Here is a 19,216-nt window from a genome sequence, read left to right as displayed (position 1 = left end):
CTTCATCTAACATTCAAAAACTCACCACTCTATTCATATGAAGAAAAACTCACAACTCTATTCATATGAAGCCTCAACCTATCTCTTGTGATACCCCCGCGATTCACGAGTGCAAAAGAATGGTCGAGGGAAGACTTCGACGTGTTTTGAAAGCTACCATGGCAGTCGTTGATGATAATAATAACAAAAATTCAGTTTCAAAATCAAAAGGTTATTACACTGAAAACGTTAGGAGGCCTAATCAAAGAGTAAACAACGAGGATCCAATTAGAACAATCATGTTTCTGGGATCATGGAGCCATACATAATTGTAGTCATGATTGTTTGGCAATATATGTATATGTTGTGTATCATATGACTAATTGATCGACTGATCATAATTATTTGATTTAAAGTCACAAGTGATTTTGGTCATATAATGAAACATTATTAGTTAAATAAAAAGATTACTAATACTATCTATATTTTGTTTGAATCTTTTCATCTAGTGTTATTACTTTTAAGATATGATATGATATCGTTTAAGATCTGGAGGTAGTATACATCTCCCAAAGCATATCATCATGATCAATTTCCCTATTCAAGGTTGAAGGGGAAATTCCTTTGGGGCAACGACGTTGATGGTGAGGTACATAGGTCGTTGACCCTCTTAAGGTGATGGTAGAAACTAAAAGCACAAAAGGATTCAACAAAAGCTTAAGAATAAAGAAGACGTAACTTAAAACCGCTGGGGTTCCAAGCATGATTGTACTCCAAGTTGTATAAGTGATAAATCAATGTTAATGTGCTTTTCAATTAATATAGTATATAATTTTAAATGCAAAGTTGTGAAAATTTTAATATATATTTTACATGTTTGTCATATTTTTATCTAGATGTCACAACTTTAGATGTCATGTTAGCATAAGCTGTCTTTTTAATGATCTTAAAAAAAGTATTTATCTTTCAAATTGAGTAGTCGAGAAAAGTATAAATATAAATATTAAAAGACAATTTCAACTTACTTTTAACTATAAAAACAATTATAACTGCTAATAAGTCGTATTTGTGAGTTGGTAGTTTAATCCAAGTTGAGCTTCAAAATTGACACAAATCCATATACAATGTGAACACGGAAACTGTGTTAACTCATGAACCCAAACTCATCACGAGCTATTGCATGTTGATACGAACACGACTACTTGTATAATTCAAAACTTATACTTTTTATATTAATGCTTTTAAAATTACAAATTCATAAGGAAAAAAGTACCAAGTGTGTGTATATATATATATATATGTGTGTGTATAAGGGAGAGATATTTTGATAACCATGTTGAGTTTTAAGAACTTAAGAACTCAATTCTTGGCCACACATTTAATTAAATGGATTGAAATATGTGGTTGAGATTAAATCTGACCAAAAAGTCAAAGTAGGAGAGAGAATAAATATGTAAGTGATTACACAAACTTTTACGTCCGTTACACATGTGTAAAAAGTCGACTCGGTGCGTAAAAAATTATGTAATTTTTTTACGTATATGTAACCTACATATATTACGCATGTGTAAAAAAAATTTCTAAAAAAAAATCATTATGTTGAGTTCTTTCGAGTTCTTAAAACTCAAAAGGATTCTCATTTAAAACTCAGAAGTATAGTTTGAAAACCCTCTTGAGTTGAGAAAACCCGTGAAAACCTTATGTAACATCGTTTTTTTTTTGTTACATGTAATATATGTTGTTACATTTAATACAAAACATCGAAAATATAAAAAAAAATGTCTTGCTATTTTTTTTACATTTGTTTAGTAATTTTTATATATGTTTTCAGGAGAGAGAAAATGTAAATAAACTTTTACATTTTTTATTAACTTTAATTATGGACCACAAGATTTAATTTTTAATTAAAAATATGTGGTTGAGAATTGGTTTCTAAAGTTTACACAACTCAAGTGAGTTTTTATTTTAACCTAACCATATATATATATATATATGGGAGATTTCAATTAAGAAGTCCTTTGAGTTTTAAGAACTCGAAAGAACTCAGTGTAACGATTTTTTTTCGAATTTTTTTTTACACATGCGTAATATATGTAGGTTACATACACGTAAAAAAATTACAGAATGTTTTACGCACCGAGTCGACTTTTTACATATGTGTAACGGACGTAAAAGTTAGTGTAACCACTTACATATTTATTCTCTCTCATACTTTGACTTTTTTGTCAGATTTAATCTCAATCACATATTCCAATCCATTTAATTAAATGTATGGCCTAGAATTGAGTTCTTAAAACTCAATATGGTTCTCAAAATATCATTTCCCTATATATATATATATATATATATATAGGGGAGGGTTAACGTACAAATGAAATTAACGTGCTAAACATGAGAATCAAGTAGAGTAATTATATATACAAGTAGAGTAATTATGTAATTACACCATAGAGTAATTATGTAATTACTCTATGATGTAATTACATAATTACTCTACTTGTATATATAATTACTCTACTTGATTCTCACGTTTAGCACATTAATTTTATTTGTATTTGATCCAAATCACATATATATATATATATATATATATATATATAATTATTTATAAACTATAAAATGTAATGCTAATTTATTTATATATTTAAAACTTTGATATAAAATGCCCAATTACTTTTGAGTAATGATATGATAATTTATTTTTAAAGTTTATAAAATTAAGCATGTTAAATCTTGTCACTCTATTTAGATAGGGTGATAAGATGGTTATTGTGTAGAATAGGTTAAATCCTAGTAAGATGGGGAAGTTAAGTAAACATGCTCATATATTCCACATGAAACTGATATAATCTCTTTTGAGTAAATTCAAATCCACGAACCTTTTCGTTAGACCGAAACATAACGTATTCGCATGTTAGACTCGTAACCTTTTGGTATAAAATACCCAATCAATATAAGTTATAATATAATACTATATATCATTAAAGTTTATATAAATAAATGTGTTAATCTGGTCAACCCACAAACAACTAAACGTAGAGATACACAAATCAGGTTTTTTTTATCCGGAATCGGCAACAAAAGTCAAAACCGGTTCCGGGTATAGTCGGGTATTTGACTGGGTTTTCCGGGTTTCGAGTAGGGTAGGGTTTTGGCCGAGTATTTTTGGTTCCGGTTCCGGGTACGAGGAGAAATCTAATACCAGGTCCTACCCGCGGGTCAGGTACGGGATAGAAGCGGTTTCGGGTCAGATACACTGGGTCGGGTCCGGAACTAGGTATTTGTGCACCTCTAACTAAACGTGTTTACATGTTCCTCAAACCCACAAACCCGACTGGCCGTTTAGCTTCACACGTTCAAGTTTTGACGTAAACCCATTTAAACTAAAACTTACAAATTTTATATGTTATGTTCGCGTCATGTCAAAAATTCTAATAACAACCCGACCGTGAACCCGAAATCCGCCCCGTCGGCGGCTGTGGAGATAGACGACAAAAGAATATTAGCACTTAAATCTTCAACCATCGTCATCTTCATTCACCCACTTCTCATTGTTTTATTCTTTTAATAATAATAATAATAATAATAATAATAATAATAATAATAATAATATCATCTGCCTTTGATTCCTGCTGTTTGACTACTACTACTACTCAGTAAGCTTCTTTCATTCATGTATCACTTTACTAATTCCCGTTTTAATTGCTTTTGATTATGAATTTTATTTATTTAATCTAATTTCAATTCATCACAAGATGATTTTATAATTTGCAATTGAGATGGGTTTCATGTGATTCTTTATATTCAGATCCTTAAAGATTCATAAAGTTATAATCTTTATCTAATTCTTGATCTGGATTCGGATCGATTCGAATACAGTTTTTTAATATTTGAGTTCCCGTAATCGAATACAAATTTATGATTTTTTATTCGAATTCGAGTTTAAATAATACATTTTTATTATACATACATATTTATAAAAAGAAAACTGTTAATTCATGATATGGATTGAATCGAATTCGAATTGGAAGGTTTTTCTTATTCGAATTCAGTTTTTTAATATTCAAGTTCGGGTCAATTCGATTTCACTAATCGAATACGAAGTTATGGTTTTTTATTCGAATTCGAGTTTAAATGATACACATTATTTTTATTATATATATGCACATATGTATAAACTTTTTTAAAAAATAAGTTACTTTTTCCCTAAAGTTGAATCGAATTTCTCGAACATATTTTGAATTCGAATCGAATTCGAATTCGAATTCAGGTTCAAAATTTCAAAATTCGAATAATTCGATTCGTTGAATACCCCTGGTTAAGCATATTGGTTTTTCAACTAATATGATGTTTCTTAAGGGTGTGTTTGGTATTGCTTATTAAACAGCTTCCGAGTGTTAGAGGATGAAGAAAGCTGTTTAAACTAACTGCTTAGGTTTATATGTTTACCATTTGGTAAGGCTATAAACGAGCCAAGCCATGCCAGTTTGGACTCGGGCTAGGCTCTGCCCGTTTACAAACTGAGCCGAGCTGGCTCGTTTATCTTAACAAGCTGAAATGATGATCTCGGGCTCGGCTAGTAAAAAGATCGAGCAAGCTCGATCATTTTTTCAATTATTTTGTTTTATATTTTTACTCATTGATGTATATAAAGAGAAAAAAATAATCTTTTTAACACAAACATAATGCATATTTAATTAACTTCAAAATTTATACACATATTATAATTTGGGCTATAATTTTTATATATATATATATTTAAAGATTTGGGCTTTAATTTAAACGAGCCAACAAGCAGACCTTACCTTGGTTCGGGCTCAGCTCATTTACAAACAAGCCACGAGGTTTTTAAACTACCCTACCATTAGGTTGAAATAAGCTGGTAAGTTGTTTAAATAAGCAATCTCAAACACCCTCTAAGATATATCAAGCATCAAAATTTATATAACTTATCGTATCTCTCATGTGATCATATCGTACATTGAATTTTTCTGCATGCTTTGCTACCACTGAATGCAATTAAGTTTTCTTGGTTTGTAATATTGAGCCTGTATTTAACAAATATATTTTGTTTTGTCACAGGTTTGAGTAAATCTTGATATCTTGGTTGTTATCCACATGGCACTGCCTGCAGATCACAAAGCACACATCATTGACGGAAAACTAATCGCACAAACAATCCGTTCCGAAATCACCTCTGAAGTCAGTATCTTGGTTGAGAAATATGGCAAGGTATTTTACCTTAACTCCATGTTGACAAAGTCAAAGTCAAAGTCACAAATCATAAATCAGTATTTTTATATATTTGTTTCAGGCACCTGGACTTGCTGTAGTAATCGTCGGAACTAAAAAAGATTCTCAAAGTTATGTTAGCATGAAGAGGAAAGCGTGTGCCGAGGTTGGAATTAAGTCACTTGACATTGACCTTCCGGAAGAAGTACCCGAAGCTGAGTTGATAGCAAAAGTTCACGAATTGAATGCAGATCCCGCTGTACATGGTTAGTGCATCATTATTATTGTTGTTATAATAATAATAATAATAATAATAATAATAATAATAATTATTATTATTATTATTATTATTATTATTATCATGTAACAAACCTAAGCATAGAATTGTTTGAGATACATATGAAAAACTCCTTGAGAATGCACATAAAAGCGCCTTTTTTTATATAACATTTTAAAATGATTTTGATTAATATATGATGTATGCAGGCATATTGGTTCAACTTCCTTTGCCGAAACACATAAATGAAGAAAAAGTATTAACTGAAATCAGCCTTGAAAAGGATGTTGATGGCTTTCATCCTCTCAACATTGGCAAACTCGCTATGAAAGGCCGAGATCCGCTCTTTCTTCCCTGCACCCCAAAGGTAATGCATATATGTGTGTGTGTGTGTGCCGACTTCATCATCTTCGATTACGCACTGAACCTTCGATTGTGCACTGACCGAAGGTGATGAAGTCGACGTTAGGAGTTTGAAAAGACACATTTACCCTCGCATAAATGGCATATGACACCACTTTTTATTTTAACCATTTTTTATATGGCCCGTTAGGGATAAGACATAATCATAAGTAACCGGTCGAAATTTCCACCTCTTGCTTTAACGTGCAAGAAGAAACCAACATACGATTGTTGGGCCCGTTTAGAAGTTATGGTGGGACCGTGCTCCACACAAAGGTAAACCTAGAAGGAAAAATAAGCGAATATAAACTAATTCTATTTTATGTTTTCTTTCAACAGGGATGCATTGAACTTCTGAAACGTACCGGAATTACCATAAAGGGAAAACGAGCGGTGGTTGTTGGTAGAAGTAACATTGTTGGGTTACCGGTTTCATTGCTGCTACTTAAAGAAGATGCCACGGTTACTGTAGTGCACTCACGTACACCGGACCCACAAAGTATTATTTGTGAGGCAGATATTGTTATTGCTGCAGCAGGACAAGCTATGATGGTAAGCATTGCTTGCTGTTCATAAATATTTAAAATTGGCGACGGTTTTGGCCCATTTACGTGTAATGGGACGATTTGGGCTATGATCCATTTTTAACGGGCCAGGTGGGCTAGCTAAAGGATTTAACAAAAAAATGAAACAAGTGAAACGGGCCAAAGTCATCGAAAGTGTAATTAGATGCATAAAACTTTCTAAATTGCTTTATTAAAATAACGTTATATTATTTTTGCAGCAATATAGTTTTTGTAGTCATATTCATTTTCTATCTATTAATCCAAAATAATGTGTTTGCAATATCAATCCATTTTGACATGCATGTAAGTGTTACTTATTTTTTAATGGTGAACATGTTTTGGTTAGGGTTGTAAAGGAGCCGAGCGACTAGTCTCGAGCTCAGCTCATTTCGAGTTCTATTTCTAAACCTCAAGCTTGGGTCATGAATAGCTTTTCAAGCTTGAGCTCAACTCATTTATCGTTTACTAATTTTTTTTACATACATTCATTCATTATTTTATATATATTTTAATTATATTATTATATGTATACCATAATATGCATTATTTAGTTATTTTTATCATAACTTTACATGTAATAATAACAATTATATAAGTATACATTTAATATATTAAATACAAGCTATACAAGGAGTATAATCAAAATGTATTAACAAAAATCATAACGAGGGGGGGGGGTTTCAATTTTTCAATCGAAAACTGGTAAATTTACACTATATATACCAATTTTTAAGATGAAATATGAGTAAATTTACACCACTGCGCAAAAAAAATGGGGGGGGGACCCTGGCCCTAACTAAGCTCGTCCTTGACATTGGGCCCGCCTAGAGGAGCTCAATAGGTGAAACTCGAGCTTGTTGAACTTTGGCTCAATTCGAGCTTTTAGCAAGCTGATCTCAAGTAGCTCACGAGCGACTTGCCTCATACTTGTTTACACCCCTAGTTTTGACCCGTTATCCAAATAGTAATTGATGGTATCAGGTAGTTAAGATCAAAATATTGTTTCCAGATAACATCAATTTTGACCCGTGTTTTAACTAACTTATTTCAACCCAAACCAAACCGTTTTGACACGTTATTCAACGCGTCATCTAGTCATGTCTTTTTTTTTTTTTGTCATAAACTTATAATGTTTTTTTTTACTTGTAATTTGTTGGTGATATTTGTTACAGATAAAAGGTAGTTGGATTAAAGCTGGTGCAGCAGTTATAGATGTTGGAACAAATGCAGTTGATGATGCAAGTAGAAAATCAGGGTACAGGCTGGTGGGTGACGTGGATTTTAATGAAGCATGTAAAGTGGCTGGATGCATTACACCTGTCCCAGGGGGTGTGGGGCCCATGACAGTTGCAATGCTGTTAAAAAACACTGTGGATGGTGCTAAACGTGTCATTGGTCAGTAAAATAATAATATTTATCAACTATCTAACTTTTTTTGAGGTTGCTTGGTTTTGACTTTTTTATTGTATTCTGAATATTGTTTATGTTATCTTTTTTTTTTTAAATAATGGGTTTCATACTTTCATGGATTCAGAGTTTCATACATAACTTGTTAATATATTTTTTTATCAAGTTATTAGGCTATTAGAACTTAAATAACAAATATTTTTATAATATTTAAGAAATTAATGATACAAAGAAGGATTTTTCTAATGTTTTCAAAGAATTTTAAATTTTGATAGTGTGAATATGAACTTTTTATAAAAAAAATAAATCGTTTCTTTGTGACGAAGTTAATATGTTTAATACTGAAATATAAATTCATATGCAAGGCTGGGTTATGAGGCAGGGTTGGGTGGTCGACCGACCCTGACCTGACACCCTAATAAGTTGACACTCCAATAAGCTCGATTGTTAATTTAAATTATAGATACTTTTTTTTTGAAAAAAATATGTTTTCTTAATGTTTAAGCCCAAGTACTCCAACACAAACATATAGAGTTGATGATTTAACACTAAAACATCTTATAGCTATTTGGTTGTTTTACTCGTATGAAGAGACTATAAACGTGTTTCGGATTGTATTGATAATTTTGAATTTCTAAAAGGAAACTGCTTAGAAGGTTGAGGAGTTTTTTTCAACCGAATATGAGATGGCAGCTAGGTGGAGTCGAGAGGGAAGAGAAAGAGTGTTATACGTCTAGAAACTCATACGTGAACGGACAAGAGTTGTGAGGTATAAAGGAGAGGGAAAGCGAGGAGGAGAGGCTGTGATTCGGGGTGGTCTATTTTCCTTCATTGATTGGAGATGCTCTTATCCGTATTGTTCGGATAAACCAGTACGCATGTCTTGGATAACCAAGTCAGATGTCATCTAACACCATACATGTCACCACACTAAGAAAATATTTAGAGAGAAATGTCTTGTCACGTGTCTTGAATTTTCGGGTTTCGTGTTTGCCTTTGAGATTCAACTCATTTGTCATCCCTAGTATTACAAGATGTTCCAAAAGCCGGATCGGATCAACCTGTCAGACTAGTTTTACTATATAACCAGTCTAGTTAAGTATTTTTGGTTATGTGTTGGATCAATTGAACTAACACACCTTATCTATATTTAAAAGTTGGATTTTCTAAAATCTTATATATTTTTTCTTCTAACATCCATTTAACAGTTATTATGTTTTTCTTTAACGACCAACAAACAAAGAATTGTCTAGATATTTTAAGCGTCTCCAAGTTATCTTCGGTTTCAGGGAAACCCACCTAGAGGTGCACAAACCGGTTTCAAAAACTCAAAACCGGTTTGGGTTGAAACCAGTTCGGTTTGGTCAACAAAAGTCAAAACCGGTGTATTATCGGTTTCGGTTCGGGTTTTGACCGGTTTTAGCCAGCTTCGGTTCGGTTAACCGGTTTGGAACTGGTTTTGGTGGAGAAAATAACAAACCGGTTCCAAACCTACGGTTTCAATCGGTGCCAAATCGGTTTCAAACCGGTTCGGTTTCGGTTTGGTTAGCCGGTTTATTTGCTCACCTCTAAACCCATCTGCCCGAAGATAGTTATGTCTAGTTTCGGGGAAAACCCACCCACCCGAAGACCCGCTAACATAAAAAAAACATTACATTTTAGATTTTACCTTAAACAATAATGAAGTTACAAAGACAGGAGTGGATAAACTAACGGTTGTGTTCCATGAAACCTCCACCTCATCAATGGATGCCATAAATCCTATTCTCCGGCACCACCGCCGCCGTCACTGCTACATCTTCACCACCGCAAACCACCCATCATCTTCATCTTCACTACTCCACCGAAAACCCACTTTCAATTCCACCACCAAAAAACACTTCATCTTTTCATCACCAATTTCTTGCTCTTCTTCTTCTTCTTCCACGTCACCATCACCGGAAGTAGGTTCAGAGACAGCAGAATCTTGCGTTAATTTGGGTCTCAGTCTCTTCTCTAAAGGACGGGTACTAATATTAATATTATATTTATAAAATTGAACCCGTTATGTGTAAATTGTAATCATGCTTGAGATCGGCTCATTAAAATCTTGAGTAATTTGAGTTGAGTTCCCGAGCTTCACTTGTTGAGCTAGTGAGCCTAAATGAGCCTAAATGAGCCCGTTATTTATGTAACTTTTATTTAATATATTCAATACATAGTTTTGTGATACTTTTTATTATATATAAGATTATAAACAAATAAGTAGATAATATGTATTATGGTATATAAAAAATATATAATTAAAATATATACAAAAAGTAAGTATAAATATAAGTAAAATGATTAATAAATAATAAATAAGTTGAGCCTCAGCCTTAGTCGAGCAAGAAAAGCTACTCATGAGCCGAGCTCGAGCCTAACAAGCTTGGGCCGGCTCAGCTCATTTACACCCCTAGTATTAATACAATTTTTGTGTTGATAGTTGCGAATGGCTTCTGAATGTCAATTTCTTTAAAAATAATAAGAACTGGATTGGTTGTCCAGGCTCGAGCTCGGCTTTGCAGTGTGAAGCTGAAAGTCCAAAAGAGTTGAAAAGTATAAAAGCACAAGGCTCGATAAGCCTAAGCGATCTTCCCATAAAAGGCTTAAGCTCGGGCTCGAAAACTAAACGAGCTTTAGTTGAGGCTCGATCATCGCTCAGGCTCGACAAAGCTCGTCTCGTTTTGCACCCTATAGAAATGATATCTTAATATTTTCATTATTATATTTAGACACTTTTATACATGGTTAAAACACTTTCATAACAAATTTGTTTTTTTAAATAAATTAAGCAACATGTTCATGATGGATATAAATTTTCAGGTCAAAGACGCGCTCGTGCAGTTTGAAACAGCACTCACCTTGAATCCAAATCCTGTCGAGACTCAAGCTGCTCTTTATAACAAAGCATGTTGTCATGCATATAGGTAATCAAAATCAGATAATCAGCTGATGTTAATATTTATCTCAGTAACGAGTTTTTAATAACCAACTTTTTACCAGCTTCTTCATGTCTGATTATTTTGACCCTAAATAAATAAAAATCGAATCGGTTTATTAAAACACTCATGAGTTAAAACTGACATATGCATTCTTTTTCTGTATAAATAATCTGATTAAATTTTATTTTTTTATTTATTTGGAGGAAGAGGGGAAGGCAAGAAAGCTGCTGACTGTCTTCGAACCGCTCTTAAAGAATATAATTTAAAATTCGGGACGATTTTAAACGACCCCGATTTGGCTTCCTTCAGAATCTTGCCAGAATTTAAAGAACTACAAGAAGAGGTTTTCATCTTTCTTTACCTATAACAGCTCTTAAGGAGTGTTTGGATATGAGTTACAAAATTGATCATTGCACTTTAAGGTTTAAAACATCAAAATTAGATTATCAGATAATGAATTGCTTAAACACACATCCAAACACCCCTTTACATTAAGTTTGATTTTTTTGTTAGAGTTAATTACACCCATGGCCCTTGTAGTTTGGACAAAGTAACAGGTTTGGGTACTGAGTTTGAAAAGTTGCATGTTTGGGATTCAAGGTTTTAATTTTGTAATGAGTTTGGGCACTAACACTACCTTCTGTTTAACTTTTCTGTTAAGTCTAGATAACATGACCAAAATACCCTTGAACATTAAACAACAAAAAACTAAAAAATCTAATTACCCCAAGTATAGGTTGGTAGTTAGATATTTTTTAATTTTTTGTTTTAAATTGTTCAAGGGTATTTTGGTCATTTTATCTAGACTTAACAAAAAGGTTAACAGAAGTTAGTGTTAACACCCAAACTTGTTACAAAATTATAACCACAAACCCCAAGCATGCAACTTTTCAAGGTTAATACCGAAACCTATTGCTATGCCCACACCACAAGGACCATCTGTCATCTGTGTAATTAACTCATTTTCGTACAAAACCGTAATTGGGCGTGTTAACTTTTTATGATTTATTAAGTATGTATGTTAAAGATTTATTAAATTATGTTGCAGGCAAGGTTAGGTGGAGAAGATGTAGGCTATGGTTTCAGAAGAGATCTTAAGTTAATAAGTGAAGTTCAAGCACCGTTTCGTGGGGTCCGAAAATTCTTTTACGTGGCGTTTACAGCAGCTGCTGGAATATCCTTGTTTTTCACTATACCTAGATTGTTTCTTGCTATAAAAGGCGGTGACGGGGCACCCGATATCTTGGCAACTACTCAAAATCTTGCCATTAATGTTGGAGGTAAAACTTTGTACGAGTTTCAAACGGGCCGGGCCGGTTGGGTAACAGATTGAAACGGGTCTTTTTTAGAGCGGGTCAGGTTGGGTTGACTCGAACCACTTTTTCCCATTTTTATATTCTCTCGGTCCTAAAATTAGTGTTTACATGTTTTTCATTTGTCACAAAATAAATGTTTAATTTAAAAACATGAAGTTATATAATTTACTATTTTCTCATTTTATGCTTATTACTTAATTGGCATCTTATTAGATGTATCAAGGGTAAAATTGTCATTTTGTTGATTAAAATCGGCATTGTATGTAGTTAGATAAAATTGTGTTTATTCATGTTTGTGGACAACTATTGTAAGATAGGGGGAGTGTATTATTAGTGTGTTAATGATGATTACGAAAACGGGAAAATTCCATATATACCCTTCTAAGTGTTTTAATCTATTATTTGCAGGCATTGTAGCTTTTGTGGCATTATACATTTGGGATAACAAGAAAGAGGAAGAACAACTTGCTCAAATTTCTAGAAATGAAACATTATCAAGGTTGCCGCTACGCCTATCAACTAATCGGGTGGTTGAACTTGTGCAGTTAAGAGAGACTGCAAGGCCTGTAAGTGTTTAAATTTTATCACCACTGATATCATTTTAAATTCATATTGCGGTTTCAAGAAATATGGGCAATTTTAAATATGATATGTTATATTTATCCCTTACAAAAATGATTCGGGTTATTCAAAATCACATAACCACTTTCAAAGCGCGCATCCAAACACCCCGTAACCTAGGGGTGTGCATGCGATGATTTTGGGCTCAAACCAAACCAAAAATCAAAATTTCGTTTTTGGGCTTTTGAAAACCGTTCGGTTTTGGTTTTACCATTTTGGGCTTGAAAATTTTGGGAAAAAAAGGCCCCAAATAATGAATTTGGGCTTTGGGCTTTATATTTTGGGCCTAATTTTTCTGTTACGTAATGATTAATTGATTATTAAACTTTGGGTTGTTTTGGGCTCAAACTGAACCAAATATTCATTTTAGGGTTTTTGAAACCTTTTGGTTTCGGTTTTTTCAGCTTTTACAGTGGGTCAGTTTGGTTTCGGTTTTTACAACTGGGCTTGAAAATTTGGGCCAAAAAATGCCCAAATTAATGAATCTGGGCTTGAAACTTTGGGCCTAAGTTTTTTGTAAATTAAAGATTTAAGTGATTATTGTACATTTGGATCTAAACTAAACCGAAAAATCGGTTTAAAAAAACATAAAACCAAACCGTCGAATTTTATTGGGTTCAGTTATTTCGGTTTGCCTGCATCCCGTATGGTTGTTGTTGTAGTTATTTCAGTTTTGTTACGTCAGTTATACCGGTTACCAATCAGTTATTTCGTTTACATGCACATCCCTACCCTAAACCATATGCTCAAACAATTACAATCAAAATAAAATGTTGTTACAAATATATTTTTTTATGTGAAGGTTATATTGGCTGGGAAAAAAGAGACGGTTTCGTTGGCCATACAAAAGGCAGAGAGGTTTAGAACAGATCTCTTAGACCGAGGTGTAATATTGGTTCCCGTAATATGGGGCGAAAAAGATTCGATCATTGAGAAAAGAGGTTTCGGTGGTCCAAAAAAAGCAGCTGCATCTCTTCCTTCTGTAGGGGTAATACTGTAATTTACTTGGGGATATAAGTTTGCAACTTGATTAGTGGTGGCACATGAGTCACGGGTCGAAATGGGTTTGGGTCAAAAGTCAAAACGGTTAATTTTTTGTCCGGGTCATAATGGGTCGGGTTGGGACACCTTTGTCCAGTTTCTTGAATTTTTTTTAAATTGGAAAATTTATTGTTAATATAATGTTTTTATGATTAAAATGATTTAGGACGTTGTAGGCATTTGATACATAATAGAGTGAAAATTGGCGACTTTTGGCTTGTTTTATTATTAGCTACTTCGTTTATTATACCTAACGCGTTGTCAAGCAAATACGAACCAAGTTGACGTGTTTTCATATTAATGGGATGTTACTTCTAATCATTGACGGTAATTAATTATGCATTTTTTTGGGTCCTAAATTGATAACATCATCACAGGAGGATTTTGAGACACGGACTCAGTCAGTAACCGCAAAAACAAAGTTGAAGTCAGAGATTCGATTCAAGGCTGAGGTCGTATCTCCCGGGGAGTGGGAAAGGTTAGCAGTGTGATAATCTTGTTTTTAGATGTCAGTTTTAGCACCAAAAAAAACATTTTGTAAAAGGGGTTTCTCTTTGTTTATTTAATGTACAAAATTATAAAATTTTTACTGTTATAAAAGGAAAAAAAATGATATTATGAAATTTCCACGAATATAAATTGTTCCAGTTTTCGAGCTTTTAACGTTAGTTTATTTGACCAAACTGAGAAGGTGGATTAAGGAGCAACAAAAATCGGAAGGCGTTACTCCTGGCGAGGATGTATATATCATACTACGTCTAGATGGTCGTGTTCGAAGATCCGGGAGGGTTAGTTTTCATATTACTATTTTTGATTTATTTTAATGATTTTTATAACCTTAGTAATTGCCTTGTTCTTGCAAACAAACCAACTATTCCTTCAAAAATAATAATAAAAAAACATTATTTTTTTAGGTTAATGTTGGATAAAACCACCATTGTTCATAACTTGTTGAAAGTGTCATTTTTAAAAGTTAAGGGATTAAACCGCTCAAACGTTGAAAGTTTATCCGTTTACCGTATGCAAACATCCAACATAAGCTAATTAGTTTGTTTAAAACTTTTATGTTTTAACGTACAATGACCCAATTTTTTGCCGGTACAACTAAACAAGTTAATCACTTATCGTATTGTCGATTAGTTTGACTTTTTAGGTCAAACGCTGATTTTTCTTTTTAAATGTTCGTGTTTTTTTCGTCAGGGCTTGCCTGACTGGGAGCAAATCGCGAAGGAACTGCCACCAATGGAAGCATTGTTAAGCAAACTAGAAAGATAACACAATCATTCATATGCTTGATTCTCATAAACATTGCACTTTTCACCAACTTCACATTATATTCTCAAAAACACTTTTTATCATAATTTTGGACACGAATCAAATTGTTCGGTTCTTAGGACACGCGCAAACTTGTGCATCAAGCAAGTTGTTACATATTCTCTACTTTAGTATCTTTATGCCCAAGATTATTGCATTCGGTTTCGTGTCGTTTTCTAGAGTTGCTTTGGCATCTTGTTCTTGTAAGTTGTAGAAGGTTTAGTCTTTTGGATTCCTAGTTATCGTTATCGTGTGACAGCTATCGCGAATTTAAGTTTTTATAACAGTTTATAACAATGATTATGAAAACTTTATTTATTAAAAATAAAACACACAAGTTACAATTTGCAAGATCGAAAATTAGGTAACGTGATGTGCGCCTTCGTGTTTACCTTTTGGCTTTTTCACTATCATCACAGTGCAGTGAGCATGATGGGTAACGTAATCGCTTACACTTCCCAAAACCGCCCTATGAAAAGCATTTTAATATCAGTGTTAATAGTTGCATAAAGAGTGATGCTATGCATATACCGCCCCACATATCACACAAACTGTACAGCTTATGCATAACACAGTATTGTATTTTCCACATTAATATATGTCTATAAGGTTATACTAGGTGTACGATACGTGGAAGATGTTACAGGCCACCCCACATATCAAACAGATTGTACAACTTATGTAGAACACACCACTGTCACATCTGTCAGTTTCAGTAAAGATATACATCCCGTATAGCATTTACACATTAATACATGCCTATAAGTTACATGCCACATAAACTGTAATGATGTGTGGGATGCAGATAGTATATCAGTGGTGTTTGCATATGTTATCCTTCCTTTTAGGCTGGGTAGCATATTACAGTTAAAGCAATCGGTACAACTATTTATGTGATTCTCACAATTATTTACTTAAAATTATTATTTTTTTATAAAATTAATAAAAATGTTTTACCTCTTAATTGCTCCATGGCCATGGCTACCAACAGCCAATATAGTTGCATGGTGCCTCTCAACAGCATCACATAAAACATTTCTAGCATCACCTTCAACAATCTCTAGTGTTGCATCAGTCACCTGTTAAATACATCACAATATTTAAGAAATTTATAACCAAATCGAATTCAAAGCCGATCCAGTTTCATCGTAGAAGCGAATATCACTAACCGATTTGGAAATACAAAGCTCCTTCGCCCTTTCCACAACTCGATTAGCGATCTTCTTCAAATCCTCGTCGACATGCGACAAAATATCCACGCCTGTAATTTCACAAAATTAATACAACCGGAAACATGACTGAACACGACACGAAAATAGTCAGGTTTTTGTTTGACATATCTAACATATATTAATTTTTAAAAAACATGTTGTGTTCGGGTTTACATGTTTAACTCTTATAGTTAAACAAGTCGACCCACAAACATGTTTAGTCAAACAGGTCGGCCCACTATCATGCCAACCCGTTTGACATGTTCATATAAATGAGTCAAACTAGTCATGTTCGGGTCACACAATTTTAAGTGTATGTACATGTTACCATAAATAATTTTAATAAGAAAAAAATATTATAGGCCGTGTTTAGGTCGTATATTTCAGCCCGTCAATTCCCGTCAACCTGCCACCCGTTTGATTACTTCACAAAAAAAGGGTCAAACAGGTCATGTTCGGGTTACACAGTTTTAAGCGTGTGCAAGTTATATATCATTGATGTTTTTAATAAGAAAAAAAAAATTACGGGTTGTGTTCAGGTTGAATATTTCAACCCGTTTGACACATTTAGATAGACAGGCTAAACAGGTCATGTTCTGGCAGACGATTATATGAATAAAAATATGGGTTATATTCGGTTTGAACATTTCAACCTGCCAACCCGACACGATTAACACTCCAGAATAATAAGTTTAATTACCGGGAACAGCGAAGCCCATGGAAGAAGCCGGAGTAGGTTTCGAGTGAACGATAATTAAGTTAAACGGAGGATTCGGGGCCGAAGGTACCAGGAAGTGATCCAGTGTCCATTCGAGTGCGTAAAAGCTCTGCTCGCTCTCGTCGACTCCAACAATCATCACGGGTTTAGTGGTTGCTGCCATTGTTTGATGCTCTGTGTAATTGAATAGTGTTTCATGAATCAAAGTTTATATAGAAGAAGTGTGGTGGAGAGAACTGATTCGGACGTGAATTAACGTCGTTAGTTTAAATATATGCAATTACGCATGCAAAAGATACTTTAATTAGTTCTTTCTTTCTTTTTTTCCGTCACGTGACGTCTAATCAACTTTCCAAACTTTTGCAAAAAAAAACCTGTGTAATCAAAACCAGTATTGTAAAAATTACTAGACGCTAGTTAGACGATAGGGCTAGCAATTAATCAGGATTACTAGGGATTAATCGGATTGTAATTTATATGTAAATTTTCAAAAATACATATAAATTCCTAATTTATTATGTAAAATTTTCAATTTTGACCGATTTTGAACAAATGGGGATTAATCGGGCACAAGCTGATAAGGTAAGGACTAGCGATTAATCGGGGATTAATCGACGTCTAGTCGGAATTTTTGCAACATTGGTCAAAACTATACCCAGGACTCCCTAGCAATCATTACCTAGTTATTATCTTTTTAATTCTTTAACATTAATAAAAAATTTGATTGGCCAAACCTTCTCCCCTCTAACGTTACGTACACAACATTCATCTCCCAAACTCAGTCGAAAAAGCCAGGGGGGGGGGATTTTCCAGCGTTTTGGCCTCACAATGTTGCCATTACGGATGGTCTTATGCATGAAACAATATAAGCTTTCTGATTAAAGGATTATTTTTTTTAACGACGAACAAAAAGTATTTTATTATATATTCTCTAGCAAGACGCTAGAAACCAACAAATACAAACACCAAAAACTGAACGAGCACCACATATGTAGCACGCCCAAACCACCGACACAATACAAATTACAATAACACTCATACTACATTTTAAAACTACACCAATCCTTCCATGATGGCCCCAACCTTTTTCGATCCATGTTTTATCCACAGAAAGCTGCCAAACACTTTTATTTCTTCCACCAAGCTATGTAATTGTGTAGGCACCACTTTAAGGACTAACACATTTCACTTCTTCCAGATACACCATATCGTATTCAAACAATTCGCATGGAAAACCTTAGCCTTTTCTTTTGAAAGCGTCGAGAACTTATACAACTCTATCAAATCCCAAGCACTAAACACATATATAGTAGATACCTTACAGGCTTACACCATTGAGCAATCAAGCACGAAACAACCGCTTGATTAAAGGCTTATTACTTAACAATTTAATTTAACTAGATTCATTGTAAGTGATAACTTGGTTAACTTTGATGAAGTGGTCACTTGATAGATTTGTACCAATTGAACTGTCTAGTTGTCGACAGTTATAACTATTAACTAAAACGATATGTTAGTTCGTCTCAAAAAGAAATATTTGGATATGTCCATGCTTCATGCACGAGTTAACAACTCCGTTTTTTACAGAAGATACATTCTAGTTCTTTGCAGAATTAAATTTATATCAAATCATTGATTTTGTCCACTCGAAATTCATTTTTTCTGAAAGTGAGACAACACGATCCAGAAAACTATCCAAAACACAACTAGAAACGCTTGTACACGGTGTCTAACATATATAATTAGAGTAAGAAAAAGAGCGGTGCATACGGTTACATAATCGCCTTATATAATTTAAAGAAAAAGATCCAATTACATAAGTGACTCCCATAATTCCTTAAAAAAATTTCTAGCTTTTTATGTTTACACCATGAGGAACTTATGTTTATTTATCTTTGTAAAGCAGATGAAGATATTGAATGAAATAGGTAAAGAAAAGATGATTAAAAGATGCTAAAAGTGGGATTGCAATTGGGGATTGGGGATATAAAGAAGAGAAGAGTGTGGATGGTTTTGGTTCTTTTTTATCATTTTTTTTATAAAGATGCTAGTCTTTTGAGTTAGTGTCCCACTATAACCCAACTTGCTCAAATCTCCATATTAGGGCTGACATTTAGGGCCTATTTCTTTAGCCCATCTAATAAGATCCAAAACATAAGTCCAAGCCCA

The 19,216-nt window shown here is 33.6% G+C and overlaps 3 protein-coding genes across 3 annotated transcripts; 2 read left to right on the top strand and 1 right to left on the bottom strand.

The window, feature by feature from the left end:
* Positions 1–3,553: 3,553 nt before the first annotated feature.
* LOC143543940 (bifunctional protein FolD 2-like) lies at positions 3,554–7,868 on the top strand. The gene is made up of 6 exons (XM_077036145.1): positions 3,554–3,635; positions 5,062–5,211; positions 5,294–5,477; positions 5,698–5,855; positions 6,230–6,442; positions 7,629–7,868. The coding sequence occupies exons 2-6, from the start codon at positions 5,098–5,100 to the stop codon at positions 7,857–7,859; spliced, it is 900 nt and encodes a 299-aa protein (XP_076892260.1). The 5' UTR covers positions 3,554–3,635; positions 5,062–5,097; the 3' UTR covers positions 7,860–7,868.
* Positions 7,869–9,608: 1,740 nt separating this feature from the next.
* LOC143543939 (protein LOW PSII ACCUMULATION 1, chloroplastic) lies at positions 9,609–15,114 on the top strand. The gene is made up of 9 exons (XM_077036144.1): positions 9,609–9,869; positions 10,708–10,811; positions 11,034–11,169; positions 11,875–12,106; positions 12,551–12,708; positions 13,566–13,751; positions 14,182–14,282; positions 14,496–14,592; positions 15,005–15,114. The coding sequence occupies exons 1-9, from the start codon at positions 9,609–9,611 to the stop codon at positions 15,077–15,079; spliced, it is 1,350 nt and encodes a 449-aa protein (XP_076892259.1). The 3' UTR covers positions 15,080–15,114.
* Positions 15,115–15,478: 364 nt separating this feature from the next.
* LOC143543945 (universal stress protein PHOS34-like) lies at positions 15,479–17,221 on the bottom strand. Its single transcript, XM_077036150.1, has 4 exons — positions 17,030–17,221; positions 16,288–16,379; positions 16,076–16,197; positions 15,479–15,587 (listed from the first exon to the last, which is right to left on the bottom strand). The coding sequence occupies exons 1-4, from the start codon at positions 17,208–17,210 to the stop codon at positions 15,479–15,481; spliced, it is 504 nt and encodes a 167-aa protein (XP_076892265.1). The 5' UTR covers positions 17,211–17,221.
* Positions 17,222–19,216: the final 1,995 nt, after the last annotated feature.

The sequence above is a fragment of the Bidens hawaiensis genome, unplaced genomic scaffold, assembly GCF_021521415.1.
Source record: "Bidens hawaiensis isolate Kalapana, Puna unplaced genomic scaffold, B.hawaiensis_p1.1 tig00013365_1, whole genome shotgun sequence".
Classification (NCBI taxonomy): domain Eukaryota; kingdom Viridiplantae; phylum Streptophyta; class Magnoliopsida; order Asterales; family Asteraceae; genus Bidens; species Bidens hawaiensis.
The sequence above is the reverse complement of the archived record's forward strand: the minus strand, read 5'-3'. Positions and strand labels throughout refer to the sequence as shown.

Bases quoted from the DNA above. Each gene is read 5' to 3' on its own strand.
- LOC143543940 (XM_077036145.1), top strand. From the start codon at position 5,098: ATGGCACTGCCTGCAGATCACAAAGCACACATCATTGACGGAAAACTA. The intron at 5,478-5,697 runs GTTAGTGCATCA...TGATGTATGCAG, and splicing joins TGCAGATCCCGCTGTACATG to GCATATTGGTTCAACTTCCT. The intron at 5,856-6,229 runs GTAATGCATATA...TTCTTTCAACAG, and splicing joins TTCTTCCCTGCACCCCAAAG to GGATGCATTGAACTTCTGAA.
- LOC143543945 (XM_077036150.1), bottom strand. From the start codon at position 17,210: ATGGCAGCAACCACTAAACCCGTGATGATTGTTGGAGTCGACGAGAGC. The intron at 16,198-16,287 runs GTTAGTGATATT...TGTATTTAACAG, and splicing joins AGCTTTGTATTTCCAAATCG to GTGACTGATGCAACACTAGA. The intron at 15,588-16,075 runs GTAAAACATTTT...TGCTTTTCATAG, and splicing joins GGCCATGGAGCAATTAAGAG to GGCGGTTTTGGGAAGTGTAA.
- LOC143543939 (XM_077036144.1), top strand. From the start codon at position 9,609: ATGGATGCCATAAATCCTATTCTCCGGCACCACCGCCGCCGTCACTGC. The intron at 9,870-10,707 runs GTACTAATATTA...ATAAATTTTCAG, and splicing joins GTCTCTTCTCTAAAGGACGG to GTCAAAGACGCGCTCGTGCA. The intron at 10,812-11,033 runs GTAATCAAAATC...ATTTGGAGGAAG, and splicing joins GCATGTTGTCATGCATATAG to AGGGGAAGGCAAGAAAGCTG.